At 40.2% G+C, this 17894-nt stretch overlaps 1 protein-coding gene across 1 annotated transcript; it reads right to left on the reverse strand.

The window, feature by feature from the left end:
- Positions 1 to 49: 49 nt before the first annotated feature.
- LOC145465597 (mitochondrial import inner membrane translocase subunit Tim21-like) lies at positions 50 to 9811 on the reverse strand. The gene is made up of 6 exons (XM_081449374.1): positions 9137 to 9811; positions 8111 to 8173; positions 6656 to 6753; positions 5496 to 5569; positions 4215 to 4314; positions 50 to 3256 (listed from the first exon to the last, which is right to left on the reverse strand). The coding sequence occupies exons 1-6, from the start codon at positions 9414 to 9416 to the stop codon at positions 3167 to 3169; spliced, it is 705 nt and encodes a 234-aa protein (XP_081305500.1). The 5' UTR covers positions 9417 to 9811; the 3' UTR covers positions 50 to 3166.
- Positions 9812 to 17894: the final 8083 nt, after the last annotated feature.

Consider the following 17894-nt stretch of genomic DNA (forward strand, 5'->3'; position numbering starts at 1 on the left):
CCCCCCCCCCCTCACAACTGGACGCTGATGCCTCCCTCATCTAAAGCAGTAATGAGATAGTAATGGCGGGGTCAGTTTTATTCACGAGTTTCTCTCTCGAACAACAGAAACGTGTTCAGCGGCGTCTACTTTTCAAACTGCCTGGCGATGGACATTGGGCTGTTGATTCCCTTCATTTCTCTTACTTAATCCGTGTACACTTCTTTCAGTTTAATCCGATTGCGATGTTGGAACACCTGAGCAGAATGGCCGTGGGCACGTTGGATGGTATTTCTGGGTGAACCTGTTTGTTTTCATCGGGGAGCTAACCGGCCAATGCGAAGGAGAAGAAACGTTGTCTTCAAATATGACTTGTCGCCTGCAGGGATTTCACTTCAGGCTTCAATATATCTGGAAACGCTTTTCCTATGACTAACAGCGCTCTAGTCATCAGTCAAGAAATCCAGGTTATAAAAGATGGTGGTCAGCTGAGCAGAGAAACGCAAGAGGAACAGCTTGTTTTGGCAGGCAAGCTTTTGTCAGTCCACTGGCAGAGTTGCTTTTTATGTGTAAAGGCTTGCTGCTGGTCTTGGGAGTTCATGCTGGTGTGTACCATTGTCCATCTTCACACTATTCATGAGAATGTACTTGGAGTTTTAGCAGCCTTGTTTACCTGGTATATTACTTACAGAGTGTGGACGAGAATGAAGTTTCGCCCGGTTCACCATGGACCCCTATGAATTAATGCCCGCTAGTAATAGTGCTTAAAAATGTTTCAAGACTGACTGATTAAATCCGGTTTCTATCGTTAAAAGTATTTTTCTTTGTAGCCTGTTCCAGGCTCTCGGTCAGAGGGGACGACCGAGAAGGCGGGCGGGCGACATCCCGCTCGTCGCCCGCCCGCTTTTTCGATCGTCGCGGCCACTTACCCGAGAGCCAGCTGAACAGGCTATTGATTTAATAACAGAACTGTTTGTTGGTGTTACTCAACTTCTAAATGTAGCTATTTTATTTGTTCAGCCAATATATGTAAGGAGATTTTGTAAAGTTCTTTTATTTCTAGCCAGTGTTGTAAGTTTGCAGTTTTCTTCTTGGGTTATCTTTTTTAGCCTGCTTGCGGAGCCGCTTCAAATGAGCATTGATGGTAAACTTACTGAGAAGGAGTGGTGAAAACGCCTGTTAGTCCGTTCACACGCTTGTTCAGTTTTGTTCATTGCCGGTCTTCGTTTTGAAACAGAGGCAAATTTGGGAAGACAGATAGGAATGATAAGGGGATATTTTTCTAACAGTGTAGAGGCATAGCCGGGAGGACTTAAAACGAAATGTGACAGTAGGTGGAGGACGGAAGCTTGAGAAAACCACGACGGCAACGGCAACGCTGTGCTCATGTGTTCTAATTCTTGGTAAATTTCTTTGTCGTCCTCTGCAAAACAACAACGTGAAATGACCATATTCTGCATTGTCTGGAGAGCGTGAACCACGACAGTTAATGTCGAGGAAAAGGTTGTTGTTATTCATCGTGGTAGATGTAGTAATAAAATGTATTATCGTTTGTCTCACGATGTAGTCACTTCAGATGTAGATCGCGACGTTTCGACTGCTTACTGTTAGTCTTCTTCAGGCGATAAGGCCGACTGATTGCTCGGTATTATACCGTGATGATACCGTAATGATACCGTGCAATCAGTCGACCTTATCGCCTGAAGAAGACTAGCAGTAAGCAGTCGAAACGTCGCGATCTACATCTCAAGTGACTACATCGTGAGATAAATGACAATACACTTTATTACGACGGTTAATTTTTAAAATTTTTATTTCTAATTTATCAATGGGTCCTAGATTCAATTTCGTGATAGCTATGACAGTGATAAACAAAGTTAATGACTTTAGTGTACCGCGAGATTCATAGGTAAAATATAAAATCACTTTTTAATCAATCGACGTTGTCTCGGCGTCGCCGTCGTGGTTTCTTTAAGCTCCTCACGCATGCACGACGGCGACGGCGAGGACGACGCCTATTGAAAACTGTGTTTATATTTTACTTTGAAATTTCGCTTTTATTTAGATCCATTCAGTGTGTTTGTCGGTATTAAAACTTGCCCCTGCTGAATATGCTACGAATGCGTTCAGTCCCAAATAGAAATACGAAAAATTAGCCGTAGTGGGTCCCGTTGTCAAAAAACTTGGAAATTGGTCTCTTGATTTGCAGAGGACGACAAAGAAATGCACCAATAATTATAACACACGTGCACAGCCATTGTTCTGCTCATTAAACCTTTTGTTTAGTGACGTTCTCGTTGCCGTTGCCGTCATGTTTTGCGTAAGGTCCGTGAATTGTGCAAACGAGCACAATAGCAAGAAGTGAAACAGAAGCTGACTGGGCGTGAGCGCATTCTTCTTTGTAAGAACGCAAGGGTTCTACAATTCTTATTTATTCAGTTTCACTTGTTTATTATCAAAAGGATAAATATATCATTCACTTAGCTCTTTCACGGTTATTTCTAAATTAGAGTTGTCCGTCAGTAACACCATTTTCTTCACTCCACAAAAAAAAAAAAATCACTAACAGTTATATGTAAATAAGTTGTTTATGAATATCGTGACAAATCCTTGGAAGAAGCATGTTATGAAACAGTGGATCCGTGGCTAGAGATGTGGTCAGAAACGCAACGTGGTAAAACCTGAGGTATTCAGGAGGTCATCAGCGTTTTCTCGCGGCATTTTGTTAAAATTCAGTCCAAGGTAACCAGCCTACGTGTAGACTAGAAAAATGGTCTGGGTTATGCTACACGTAAGCTACAAATTAAAAATAAAAAATACTAAGTCAGACTGTACATTCCTTCAGGTTAAGGCAGCCGCACACTAGTTGATTTTTTGTCGACCGACAAAACAATCTTCACTTGTTGGCTAGTGTGCGGTGAATTCAGACAAGTCCGCGACAAGATCGGGGCCTCTCGGGCGATATCTGACAGTGCAATTTACCCCGACAAAACATCTGCAGTTCTACCACAAAAAATCGGCTAGTGTGCGGCAGCCTTCAGTAGTTAGACAAGACTCAGACAACACCCTCTCTTGTCGTTCACTCAAATGGGCTGCACATTCATTATGCTGGCATGACTTCGCTATCCGCAGAAAGTAAAATCTGCTAGTTTTCATCAAATATTCTCGGCAGAGAAGCTAGCAGAGTTTATCGATTGTCCAATACTACAATTGTCTCAGAAGGAAATCCAGTCAGTTCCACGAAGATGAAGCGATAGTCAAAATTTCCACGTGATCCCTGAAACCGGAAAACAATAAACTGGCTCAGTCAATATTCTATTTTCGTATTCTCGGTATTAGACTGGAACTAGCTTGCAACTGAGGCTAATGTATTGATCTCTTTTTAACGACATTCCCCCGCATGACCCTCCATTGCAAGCTAGTTCCACTCCAGTCTAAGAGTGCAATAGTTCTCCTCGTTATAATATAACAACTGCCCTGTCAAGTAGGTTGCTGACAAGAATATAGCTTGGGATTGAAAGGGCGGTCTTATTTCTTTACAATTTTTTTTTTTGGGGGGGGGGGGTTGCTGGTCTTCAAGAATGCTTGTCTCAGACGAACACATATGTTAGGATATAAACGTTTGTTTTCTTATTTTTGACTCTATTTTGGAACCCATTTAGAGGAGATAGATATCGGGGTCGCCAAGTAACCACTTACAGATATCAATTAGGACGTGGCACCGGCCTGGGAAGAGATACCATACAAAAGATTGTTGTGCTTTTAGTAAGTACTTCACGGATGTAGGTAGACATATAGCTGCGCTTGCGTTTCTCTTTGTCGCTCCCTTTGCACTCCGGTTTTGAGCGTCGACTTTTTAAGTTTTGTAGACATTTTTCGCGTCAGTCCCGCTTGGTTATCGTAGCTCAAGCTAAGGGAAAGTCTATGTTTTTGGTGACTAAGGCTCTCAATTACGTGTAACGACAAAACTACTTCGTCGCCGAACACACAAAATTTTCAAATCAGTTTTCTGAATGCCTTAGTCCCTTTCTGAGATATACAAACTCTATCTAATACACTGACAAAGCCTCTACATAAAGAAAAAGTTAATCTAAAGTGGTTAAAAGAGCAATTCACACCCGTAGGTAAGTCTTTTTTCGACACTTCCTTTTAAAACTACAGGAATTGTTTAACGAGTAGTTTTTTCAGACATTGTGCACAAGATGACGCTCTCGATTTTGAGTTACTATTAATACCTGTTTTACGTCAACATGAACTGTTCCTTTCCGTTTAGATCCTTTCAAATAAAACTTGACTCTCATGTAGTTCTCACCATCAACTAAGTATTCTTGGTAACTGTAATGCAAAATAAAGGATATTGATAAAGAACTTTACTTAGGACAAATTTAATGGTACAGTTGTAAGTGTGACTTCGGAAATCACAGTGCACAGTTGAAACCTGTTATCTCGACCTCTCTACTGTCTTGAACACAAATCATTTTTCTGTGGATTCGTTTTTCAGCCATTTACAATCGCCTATCTCAAACTCCTGCCATCTTGATTTTTTGGGGGGTTTCATTGAGACTTTGACATAGCGGTGTTAAACTTATCACATTACAATACTATACAACAAGTTTCAGCCGCTAGTTTCGGGCTCAAGTCTGAATTGTGAAATCTCAGAAAAAGTTTGGCGCATAAAAGTTCCTTTATCTTCATCAAAGTAGAGGATATGGCCGATAAAAAGCTTCTGATGTTTCCTTTTCCCAATGACCTACTTTTCCCCTAGATGCTCTCGGCAAAATTTGAATTTGAAGCCCTAAGCGAGATGGTGAGTACCCCTTGTCTCCTCCGCAGCCGTTATTAGGGTCGTCACGCAACGCTTCTCCCCCACTAGTTAGTTAGTTAGTTAGTTAGTGACGACCCTAATAACGGCTGCGGAGGAGACTAGAGTACCCCCGGCCTATGTATATGGAGTTCCCCTGGGACTTTTCTACATGATAAAATAGCATAACATAGCTTGGTAACCAAGTCCTTCTATGATGCAATAACATTGAAACATTAGTGTGAGGTGACAAAACACCTGGAATAGAAGGCCCAGGTTAAGCACAATTGTTTTTTGAGTTTATTCATTATTTCTCTCAGCTCCATTATATCCAATCTAGTAATTATCCACTTAACATTCATCTACTTACATTAAACTATACAGTGAACAATCAAAAATAATTATTACTACCTTTAATTCTACCATTAATGACTGCTATTCCTTTCAACAATACAAAGAGCACTTATGTAACGTTATATTTCTTATACTTACATGATCACTGAATACAGGAAGAAAACATTGCTTTGGATAACCTAAAGTTACTTTACATTAATTATTTTAATGATTAGGAATCACTTTAATTACAATGAAACTTGTGAAACTAACAAGAAAGTGGAGGAGACATCTTTTGTTTCTCATATTATTTATGCTTTGATATGTTTGAACTTATTGAAGCTATTAAGCATAATAAAATACTATTCAAAGAGTACAATACCTTACATGCCTCCTCCTTCCTCTTGAGGTTGTTTCTCCATGACCCATGATGGGTTCACCAACAGCCTCCACCACCTGCATAATTTAACATTGACAGAGGTATTTATCAGAGATCACCTATGGAATGGTCAGGGAAAAGGGGGAGTGAATAGGCATGACATAAAAGAAACACTGGACTGTTGTTACATGAACAATGGAGAGGTACACGTACATGTAGTCAAGCACTAATCTAATTCAAAACAGGACAAGTGTTCTTGCTAGTAGTGAACCAATGAATAGTCATTTACAGAAATTTGATTTTATTTTTCACTTTACAATGTAATTTATAAAGCAAAATTATATTATATCTTAATTTCAGATTTAGTTATTTATTTCAGTATATCTTTCTTTTAATTTTGTAAGATTTGCAGCTCATCTATATAAATACAGTCTGTGATGCTTAATGCTATAAAATCATTAGTAACTTTCTAATAAAAGATTAAGACAAAATCCGATAGGAAATCGAGCTATTTCAGTTTTCAGTGGACAAAAACCTGGTACCAGAATAATTCTAGTTATTTTACATGTCCTTCTTTCATTTTCTTAGAGCTAATTGCTAAAACACAGTCAGGTGGCAAAGTTCACATGGTCTACATTATGGGATAAAAAATCTGTAATAGATAGAAGGTTAAGGGGTAAAAAATAGGCTGAATTTTAGCGTTATGGAGGGTAACTTGAAATTTCAATTTTTGGCTCCTTCACTGTAACTTAATCGTACATTGTGTGAATATGAGGGTAAATTATTTGGTAAAATTTCATTATCAGTTTCATTTCACCAGTACTTTCAAATGTTACATACGAAGTTCAAAATTTATTTTTGACATTTGGTGTTGTTATAAAAATATTTTTTTGAAGAAGATATTCAAGTCACACAGAAGTTTGCAATATGATGCAAATAATCTTGGTACAAAGTTTTTGACCACTTGCTACTCAAATGTCTGGTGGATTCCTTCGTAATGTCTTTGGAACTGATTCCAGACTGTCCAAAAAAGAGTAAGAAGTGTGTGTACTCAGTTTTCAAGGTTTCCGTGGCAACTAAATAACTGTCTACCTCAACAAACCAACTAACTATTACTGTTACAAATACTGCCCCTCTCACTGACACTAACTTAATTAACTCACCTCTGCACTTGCTTTAACCTTCTTGAGAGCACTGGCATACACTCTGTTTGCACTGAAGCCAAAAAACAACTCACTGACAACAAACCATATCAATACACCTGTGAGAAAGAGAATTGTAAAATACTTTGGTTTTGTTTAAATGAGCGATCCCTCACCAATAAACATTTCAGAACAGTTTTTTTTATAACTGAACAATTTTTTTATTTCTTTAATTATTTTTATAAAGAACCACAAGTGTGGACAAGATGTTGAGTTTTTCTCAAATATCAATTATCTTTGCAAGCCTCTGCGCTGATGTTACCTGAAACTTGAGAAGGCAATTAGCACTCGCATACTCATGCAGGCAAGTCTCTTTCCTTTCTGGTAAATGAACTTTGAAGGTTGGTACTGTCAAAATTAATTTCATCCTTGAGTTTGTTAAATCCAATCTTGAAAAGACAAAGAAATCTTCAAAAAGGGAATACATTTACATTTTTACAACTTTATTTTAGCCAGACCTACTCCGGGTTCGAATCCCGTTGAAGCCCTGATTTTTTTCAGGCTTCTTCTTTCCAGTTGCTTAAATTGGAAAAAATTTACTGCGATGATCATACTTCACTTTCATCTACTACCGCAGTTCAAATATGAATTATTTCATATATACTTCACATCATTTCACTCACGGGAAGATATGAACTCAATTAATTGACCTCGCTCCCAATATGTGGCTTCATAGCTCAGTTGGTAGAGCATCGCACCGGTATCGCGGAGGTCACGGGTTCGAATCCCGTTGAAGCCCTGATTTTTTTCAGGCTTCTTCTTTCCAGTTGCTTAAATTGGAAAAAATTTACTGCGATGATCATACTTCACTTTCATCTACTACCGCAGTTCAAATATGAATTATTTCATATATACTTCACATCATTTCACTCACGGGAAGATATGAACTCAATTAATTGACCTCGCTCCCAATGTGTGGCTTCATAGCTCAGTTGGTAGAGCATCGCACCGGTATCGCGGAGGTCACGGGTTCGAATCCCGTTGAAGCCCTGATTTTTTTTTTCAGGCTTCTTCTTTCCAGTTGCTTAAATTGGAAACAATTTACTGCGATGATCATACTTCACTTTCTTCCTTTATGATAGTTACCAATTGCCTTTTTACTTGGAAGCCAAACAAAAGACACCCTCTTGGCCTCTCCACCCTAGTCCTTAAATTAACACACCAGATTGCAACTTGATGTGGGTAACACATATATGTTACAGTAGCAGATCTAGGGGAGGGGCTCGGGGGGGGCCTGGACCCCCCCCCCCCCCGTCCTTATTTTGGGTGGAAAAAGAAGAAATGACTGAAGGAAGAAAAGCCGGCAGGGCAAGTAAAACAAAACTGTGCCCCCCCCCCCCCCCCATTAGCTCAAAGTCTGGATCTGCCACTGTGTTATATGGGAAACAAGCAATAAAATAAAACACAACAAGTTACCAGTGACTGCAAAGCCAACTAGAATAATGCCAAAGTAACTGACATCCTTCCCAGCTTGGGCAACTGGAAGAATAAGGTAAAACAAAAATTCATTCATTACTGGTAAACTATAACCTTCTCATACATAATATAATATGATGGGTGGTTCCAAAAACTATCCATTACCACTCCACAGCTGGCATCGGAAAGAGGTGGAGAGTGGGGTGCTAGAATTGAATGATGCATAAGCAGTTTGCAAGATTTGCATTTCCCAGTTTAGGCGTGGTAGAAAGCCTTTTAAAATATAACCAAAACAATATCTAAATACTTAAAAAATATGTTTCATGAGCAGATAAAGAATTACCATAATTGCTAATTCTAGAGAACCTGAAATGTCTCTGAAGTAATCTTACTGTGACAATGCTCTTCTAGTTTCAATAACATCCTTGATTTGTGAAAACTGTACAGAAGTTCACTTGCTTTTACAAACTCTATGCCGTAAGGGGCCTTCAAAGATAATTTTGGGGGTTATTTCTTGATCTCTTCTGATTCTTATCTTCAGGAGACTTGATGAGAGAATCACTTTCCTTGATTGGTGCTTCTTTCATTGGGAGGGGAGGTAAGTAGAACGTATCTATAGACAAAGGGTTACCTCATAAGCATACATGTACTTATTTCATTTCAATTGCTGGTTAAGCAGAAAAGTGTGAGGCAGCAAGTCATGTGAGCCATTCTGGTTAGCCTAAATAACAGTCTGTTTAATCTAAATAGAACCTGGTTGGCTACCTCACCCCCTCACCGCCCCCTCCCCACCCCCTGGCTTGGAGCCAGTAGGGATTAGTCGTTCCCTTGCTGGTTAGCAGAGGTTAGCCTATATAGCACTCCGTATAGTCTAAATAGCACTCTGGTTAGCCTAAGTTAGCTTAGATAGCATGTGGCTGGCCTTTCTATTTGGGGTTAGGAATCCTTGCTCGCATGCCTCGCAGGCTCACGAATTAGGAACACTTAATTTCAGTTTGTCGGTAAAACAGAAAACCTAACCCAAACCTTTGGCTCCCACTGTTAGTTCTGTTTGTGGTTTTTCGTGCGACTCGACCAACTCTTGAAATACAGAGCTATCTTTCCTTTCCTCGGATTTCTTCAAAGAGTTAGAGAGGAATCTTCGAGAATGTCTGGCACTCGCCCTGCACACGAGAAGATTGTCTCCATGTCTTGCAAGGTCCCTCTTTCTGAATACTACAGGAAAAGCAGAGCACTGTCTTATAATTAAGACTCTTGAAGGAAGACCTTTTGGCAAAATCCCGTAAATATTTTTCCACGCAAGCATCCTCTAGCTTATATTTTCCTGATATTTTCAAAAAACCTCTACCATAGACGCCATTTTGTTTTTGTTTCGCGAAGCACGCTGGGATGACTTGTCCCAAGCCCACCGAGGGGCTCACGCAATTTTTGGAGAGGAGTGCGTGACGAGCCTGAATGAAGCTTACTTGTCCCAGGCTCCCAGCAAACTTTCTCTGTGCCCTACGATCTGGATCAATTCATTTTGCCGTTTATCCTTTTAGGCAAAATGAAAAAATTCTAGTGCTCTAATGAATCCGCAAACTTCGATATCTAGCAAATGATTTTGAATAATTGTCTCTAAGTCACACGGAAACTGTTCAACAGCCTCCAACTGTTCTCTTTGCGCGCAAGAAAAGAACCGCGCGCAACCAGGCACCAGGTTTACTTCCCTCGCAGTTTTCCGAGACCATTGGAAATATGAATCACAGTACAAATTCAGACTTGTTTTTTCGATGTTCATGAATTTCGATATGACTTAGATATGATTGGGTGGAGCTCTGATTTCGCTGGGTTATAACAAGAGATTAATGATAATCTCTTGATTATAACTTGAAGACAGCTTGCCTTCGTTTCGTTGTTTTGACTGAAAAAATTACTAATGTTCACATTGGAACGTCTACTTTATCAGAGAATTTTATAATGCTAAAAGTGTAAACATCGCGTCTAGCGTCGCGTGCTATCAGATTAGGGGATTTTCAACCCTAAGCCTTGCGCGAGATAAAAATGACGTGGGAAGGATATTGCGTAAACTATGAATGAATTTGGAGACAGAAAAGCGAAAGTCATCAACTGCACATCTGCCGTATTTAATAACACCTTTTAAACTTTCCTCTTCACCTTGACACAGTTCATTAGTTTCGTACAGCGAGGAAAGCTAGTTTTCTCTGGTTAAAGCAGGGACGCGCATACTACTACTTGGCTAAGGGCAAGACTCCCCCCCCCCCCCCTCCCCCCAAAAAAAGAAACTGCAATAAAAGTGAATTTAAAAGATTTTTGGTGAAACCAAGAAGAGCGGAACATCCAAGAACACTTTAAAAAGCAAGCAAACAGCTTAACGCATATTACTAATTGCTAAAGACTTGCCGATAAGAGCTTAATTGCTACAGATCGCCTCATTTATGCGTGAAAAGTTCGTCATTTGTACTGTGGCTCTCAGTGTCGCAATTGGCAGAATTCAATCTCATTCCCAAGGTCTCACGCTTTTCTAAATTCGAGCCAATCAAAGGAAGCCATTAAGTAAGAGGTAAAGGTAAAGTCTGCATAGGAGCCAAGTGGCCCATCAGGCCGGAGCTTATCCCGGTTTCTGCAGCATGAAGCGACTAGGAGTATTTCTACACCCTCCAGCTGGACGCGATGGTAGTCCATAAATTTTCCGGTACCCATTTATACACCTGAGTGGAGAGAGGCACTGTGAGAGTAAAGTGTCTTGCCCAAGAACATAACACAGTGTGCCCTGCCAGGGCTCGAACCCAGACTGCTCGATCCGGAATCGAGCCCACTAACCATGCGACCACAGAACCTCCTATAGCCATTAGTAATAGTTCAACTTGATTGGCCACTGGCTCGCGGGAAAAAAATCTTTGAAAAGCCTGCTCGCAAATGTGATAAAACGAGATCCAATACTAGAGATGTACACATTTCTGACTCACTTTAATATCCCGGAAGTGAATGTTAGCACAAGTCCTCTTTATAGGCGACGGGAGGCCATTTTGTGTAACGAAAGCGGGTTCTTTTTAAATCTTGTCATATTTTGTAGCCGTCACTTCTGAAGATGTATGTTGTAGCATACGAAACGTCAAGTTTAATATACTATGCGGAACCTGTTTGTTATGTTTGTAACAGCTGTTTTTTTTTTTCTCTTTCTCCTAAAAGCGGGCTTTGTAATTTTAACTCGTTCATTGTGACACATCGTAGTCTGTTAATGCTTGGGGAATGCGCCTCACAAGACTTACTGAGACAGTTTTCTGATTTAGCGTTGATACAGGCCCACACAGGCTATATACGGGGTATTTGACCCCAATAACGGACCCCTTGGTCAGCGGATATCGTACTAAGTTTTAAAAAAAAACTGCTCAAGAAGCATTTTCAGTTTCTCTTTAGAGGCATAGGAGATTGCGTATGCTGCCTAAATTACCAAATATATATTTGTAGTTCTTTCGTATTGGCTCGATCGTTACAACCAATAAAGGTAAGTGGTGTTTTGATCTTTCAGGAATTAAAAATCGACCTTGTGGACAATCGATGCTGCGGGCGAGAAACATATGCTTCCGCAACGTTAGTTCCAGTTGTGTAAGGAAGAACAAAAACTTGCGTTGATTTGAACTTGCTCGATATACAATACTTCTCGTATGATGATCGATTAATCTTGCCCATGAGTTGTTTGTCAGTGTTCACCTTCGTTCAGCATATTCTTAGCTTGCATTGACTATAGAACCGAAAGTTGTTTGCTGTAAGCCTTCCGATTATAGGGCATTTAATGGGTATTTTGTTCCCCCAAATAACATTTTAAGGCGACGCTGCAACTGTGTTTTGCGAAATCATTATCTTATGGCGTTTCACTCCACTAAAATTGGGGGGAATCTTGGTGGAGTGAGATCAAACATTTATACACAAGAATAGTGGTCTATCCAACACTTCAAGGCGAATAAATAACTTGGATTAGCGGCGTAAAAAGACAAAAAAGTTATCTTTACGACGTCTGTTAAACACGAATCGGTTGGTAACACAAAGCGTCGAAGCTAGCCTTTTCCAATTTCGTTTCTTGGAATTTATAGTAGTTGCGCAATTCTGGGAATAAAAAGAAAACTCGTCATGTGACAACAACGTGACCTGAATGCGACGGATTTGGGTCTCAGTCTGTGCTTTCAAGCACCATCGACGAGTTTCAGTTAATTTGGAAAATCAATTTGTAACATTACTGTTACAAGGTTCCGAGGAGTCACCCCCTTTTTCCATAACGAAAACTAAGGTTTTCTGTCAGATTGACCTTCCTACTCCATATTGTCCAAATTAGATTAATTTGTCCCGAAATACAGGAAATAAGTTTATTCTTTCTTGGAAAGGTTGATATGGATCAGTTTTACAGAAATGATATTCGATTGTGGCATTCAATTAAGATTGGATGTATTTTTACGAATCATTCAAAAAACGTAAGCCTTAAACAACATATCCTAGTTAAACTAGACCTATAAACAGTTTGAAGTTTGGATAATCAATTCGTATTAGGCATTTACTCATATCGGAAAAAAATGTCTCACTTACGTGTAGCCCCCATTTCGTGGAAACTCAGCCAACAGCTGCACCACAGGTCTATGGAATAGTTTTAGTATGGATTTCGAATCCGGTAGAAGCCTACTGTTATCCTTTAAAAAGCTGAAACATCAGGCGTCAAAACCTGGCGTCGATCCTCTTCTGTCTTTTTCAAGCCATTTGAGCGATGTTCTTCTGCGAAGGTCAGTGCGGCATCAGGAAAAATGGAGATATTTCGATCGAATTCCCAGCTCCTTTCCTGTTCTGACATGCATGATCTACGCCTTTGATCACCAAACCTGCGCCGACAGCTGCCGACCGCGATCGGTTGAAACTCAGTTTCACTTGAGCGCAAGGAACCAGTTGTAACTGTGTTTGCCCCAACACTAGGACTGAGTTATAATGGAAGTTGCTAAGTTAGAGGAGTTGAAACAAATAGGAAGACACAAACAATCGTTTCTAGGAGAAAATGCATGTTGTCATTGGTTCTGAGAAATTAACAAGCAGAACAAGCGACCCGGGGTGATATCGATAAAGTACTTATGATATGTTGTTTTATGGTGTAGAATTAATGCAAAAAATATGCATGGGAAAATATTTAAAAATAGAAGTTAGGATTATTAATCTCAGACCGGATCATTCGGTTCGACAAGGAGGATTTTCTCTGGGGCTTTGCCCGGCGATAATTTCATTTCAGAGTTTGAGTTATGTCACGTTTGGATGTGAACATTATGCGATCACATTTTCACTTCCCTGCAAGACATATATGAAAGTAAAGCAGTGGAATTTTCGGTCTTAGTCTTTCTAAGGCAACATCTAACCCCTCGATTAGTTTCTAAACGTAATGTACCGCACAAATCCATTAAGGAAGTCAATGTCATCGTACATAAATTTTGCCCCTGATTGTGAGAGGGAAAGAGTCCATCAAAGGCCATGGTAGCGTAGTAACTACTTTTGGACCTAGAATGAGGTCTTTTACAGAAAATCTCAAGGCGGAAGTTTGAGATTTTCGTATACAGACCGGACGTTCGAGGTTAATGACCGGAACCCTACGATTCTGGAGCGTGTAAATCGACACAAACGTTGCCTGTTCCGTGGGTGTGCGAGAAGACGTGCTTTCATCATGCAAACTAGGACAATTATTCTGTCTTTGAATCGCCGTGGCTTCGGAGGAACAGCTATTGATCATTTTCTCTTCCGAAACAATGAAACAGAGGACATGTTGGTGTACCAAAATAATCCTGTGGGAGTTGAACTCTTTTCCTATGTAAACACTTTCGTTGGGTTTATGTTGGGCACGGAAATCTCGGCTAGGCCAGCGAAGTGAAACTACGCATTTCCTTCTTTGATTTATTCAGTTCAGCAGAAAGCAGTGTTGATTTTGGTCGAATAGAAGAGGGTACACAACACGCAGCCGAACTACAGCTTTAGGGGTGGCGAATGGTAAATGCGAGACTTTGCGAGATGCAGAGACAAGCATTTTTCTTTGCGAGCCCGAGACATTTTGACTTTTTAGATCGCGAGACCGAGACTTCAAAGTGTTTTTAGTACGGGCGCGAGATGTTCAGATTCTTAAAATTCGAGCCCCAGATTTAGTTGAGAGGTAGAATGAGCTTGTACAGTCTTTAGCCAGCTTCTTGGAACTGACTGGAACTGGAAATGCGATTATAACACACTACGTTATGATATCCTAGAGAAAAATAACTGTTTTTCTAGCGCCAAAACGGACGTTGCGGTAGGTTTTGTACCTTTTTGTGGAATTAAGACAATTAGGAGAAGTTAGGGTTAACTTTTTCTCGGAAAATTTGTAAGTTGCTTCATTGAAATTCCATATCAAGGGAAGAGAAGACGTAATTTATAAAAACAGATAAAGGAACGAATTGGGACTTCGAGACCCTCAGCCGTGCGAAAAATCGAGACTCCGAGACAGCTTCGTAGAAAAATCGAGACTGCGAGACGCACATAACCGCTAAAAAACGAGACTGCGAGACCTGTGAAATTCGACTAAAAGTTTACGAGACCCAGAGCTTTTGAAGAAAAATTCGCCACCCCTAGCTTTCTGTTCGTACGAAAAGTCGTACACGTTTCGTGAAGACATGTCTGCAAGGTGTTTAAATGCCATTAAACCCAAATCAAGCTTTAAACTGAAACAACTTGTCCGCTACAGTCCACAATAAGCTGCCTCGACACTCGAAAGTCCGCAATATTGCACAACACTCGAAAGAAAGCACATGGACGAACATGGAGATGACGTCGTTCGTCCCTGAATATTTTTTTGAGGGGGTTGAATTGTTGTCCATAGATACATACAGGAAAACTCGATTTCCCTCCATTGCCTGATTAGAACTGCGTTCTGTCGAACGCAAATAAATAAATAAATAGGTAAATCAGTAAATTTGCAGTGGCACATGCTACGGAGAGCGAGATCTTCGTTCCTGTTCAGATCGAATTGTAATTTAAAAGTGTTGGTTGGCAAGAAGGACAACCGGAGAACCCGGAGAAAAGCCCTCGGAACAAGGAGAGAACCAACAACAAACTCAACACACTTATGACGCCTAGTCCACCTGCGAATGTCCTCACAACAATGCCACAGTGTCTTGAATTATTTCAATTAGTGTCTTAGGGCTGACTGGCTTTATATCAATGTATAGTCCTCAGTGAGTTCTTTTCTGGGATCCACTTCAATTTTCTTGCGGGATTTCTTGGAAGTTTGAACTTGACGCCCACTCATAATACAGTAATGTACTATATATATTACCTGATGATCACGTGCTGCAGTCCACAATAAGCTGCCTCAGACAATTTATGCCTGCATAAATTATCGTAGTGATAAATGCTAAGCGAAGCATTTTTGCCAGCCCGAACTGAGTATATGACCACATTGGATTGGAAGCTCAGAAAGGGGTCAAAGAACACTTGGCTCTTTTTATTTCATTGGGATAAAAAGGTAAATATTACTTAACAATGTACAGTGCTTTGCTATCTGTTTCCAAGTTAGATATTTCGAAGAAAACTCCAGTTTAGCTCTGTTTCAGTCATGCAGGACCTACGTATTGTCTGTCGTGGGTTATCGACTGATATTCGGCCTCAAGCCAGGTCATACTTATAAACTTTGTTTATCGCCTGGAAGTGACGTTCTTGTCTAGTAGTCTTAGCGGCTTTTGTTAGTTTTATTTCGTAAAGGAAAATTTATGATTTTAGTAAGAGTTAAGGTCAAAGTGAAACCGCTAGAAACTTGAGAACCATTTCCGGCTCTGAGATCTCTTCATTCGCAATTTTAAAACGAGAACTCAGCTCTATGCTTAAAATGTGTAGCTTCCTTGGTATTGTGCAGGGAAAACAACGCAGAGACAAACTTAAGCTTAAAAATATAATTCCATGTTCGGGGAATATTGATGCAAAACATTGAGATTAGGATTATGTTTCTGGGAAACGTACCGTGGAAAATAACTCTTTTAGGTTAACGAGACTCAAATATTCGACACCAAAATACTACGAGATACGGGGGCTGGTTTTATATTTTCATTTGTCAATTTGAAATTGTCTAGGTTTTGCTCAGTATACCAGAAGATATTTCTAAAATGAGAGTTGAAAATCAGAGGTGAAAGCGAAAATAACGAGGCTCTTACACAGAGTTGAAGTTTTCTATTCAGTTTTCAACTATTCACGTCCGGTTTTTCGTGGAAATCTAATCACGCCATCTCAGTGTTATATATTTTTGCAAATTTGCGAATTTAATTATTTTTCGATCATCGAGGAGAAAATTTTGTCCTTTTTTAATGAAAATTACAGTAAATAACTCGACGGAGGACTTTTAGTTCTAATTAATGGGAATTTTATTGGCCTCGGCAAAACGATTATGTGGCGCAAAGGTACGTGATTCATTTCTCGGAAATTTTAATACTGCTGCTACATCTTTGAAAACTTGTTCAAGATATACACAGGCTATAAAACCCTACAGACCTCTTGAAAACTAACCCCTCTCTATCTAGGAACAAAATTTATGCATTGATGTGTTTAGTCTATCCAGATCTAACTAGTTTAGCTAATTAAGCTTTTCAGTTTTCTCAAAATTAAACAGGATCGATGGTGCTAAAAGTAATTAAAACAAGTTTTCCGCAAGCTCAGAAGTTCCCGTCGTTGAAGAAGGAGGCCTCTTCAAGCACAGTAAAGATCTTCGTTAGTTGTCGTAGTTGCTGTGTGACTTTCTTTCGTTAATGGCTCGTTAATAAGCAGGCAACTAGGCCTACGACCAGCACTGACTAAGAGGTACATCGAAAGCGCTGAAAGTTTGCCTTTTTCCACAATCTTAGCATATCATGGCCGGGTTTAACGTCTGGTTCGAATCAATTCTATAAACATGTACAGTCTTCCCATTCTTTGCTTAACTTCCCTGCTAACACTAATCCTACATCAAATGCATCCTAATTGACCCGAACTTCTACACGAGTGACTGGGTCGTCCTTTCGGCCAGAATACAGTTTCCTCTTTATTTCCCGATACAAATCTCCATGAACTACTATTCCATACCGTCTTCCAGAGAAGGAGAAGACGGAAGAGGAAGAGATTTCATTCGCTGAAAAAGGTTGTTAGCCTCCGAACCGCATGAACCCCACTATCTCATCGACCTGTTCACTGTATCCCACGTAATGATCCGTAATGAACGTTCGCTTACTTTGCAATCTTGTCTAGTGCTGTCACAACGACATAAAGTTTCTCGTCGTTTGTTTTTGTACTTGTATCTTTCAGGATAAAAGCCCTGATAAAAAGACCTCGTCGACGTATCGGTTACGTATCGTTTTGGCGCTACAGACTCTCTTGACAGTCCCAGCCGCCATGTTTACATATGTAAACTAATCCATTGTATCGTGGTACACTACTGCGCAAGCGCAGTAGGAAAACGTGTTGTCCGCGCCAGCCTGATGTTTACTGGTGCTCGCAGTTTGCTAAGTGTTTTTATTCTCCAGACAGGAATCTTTTCTCCAAAATACAAACAGACCAAGTCCATCTGAACACATGATAAAAGACATATGATTGCGAGTAACCAGCGGTCGGAAGCTGATGTCCTTGCATACGGCGACTGCGCCCGCAGTACGATCGCCTATCAAATCCCAACTGTCCTACCGAGGCGATACGATACTGAATAGTCTTTTTCATTGCGCGCAGCTAACAAAAATAGAGATAATGCTTAAGTTACTTTGGACTCTTCTTATCA

Source organism: Orbicella franksi, chromosome 13 (assembly GCF_964199315.1).
Source record: "Orbicella franksi chromosome 13, jaOrbFran1.1, whole genome shotgun sequence".
In the NCBI taxonomy this organism is placed as follows: domain Eukaryota; kingdom Metazoa; phylum Cnidaria; class Anthozoa; order Scleractinia; family Merulinidae; genus Orbicella; species Orbicella franksi.

What these genes read in the sequence shown, in the direction of transcription:
- LOC145465597 (XM_081449374.1), bottom strand. Translation starts at nt 9,416, where the DNA reads ATGCTTGCGTGGAAAAATATTTACGGGATTTTGCCAAAAGGTCTTCCT. An exon ending in AGGTTAAAGCAAGTGCAGAG is followed by an intron (nt 5,570 to 6,655) that starts GTGAGTTAATTA and finishes TAAATTATGCAG; the next exon opens with GTGGTGGAGGCTGTTGGTGA. An exon ending in GGAAGGAGGAGGCATGTAAG is followed by an intron (nt 4,315 to 5,495) that starts GTATTGTACTCT and finishes TTTGCATTACAG; the next exon opens with TTACCAAGAATACTTAGTTG.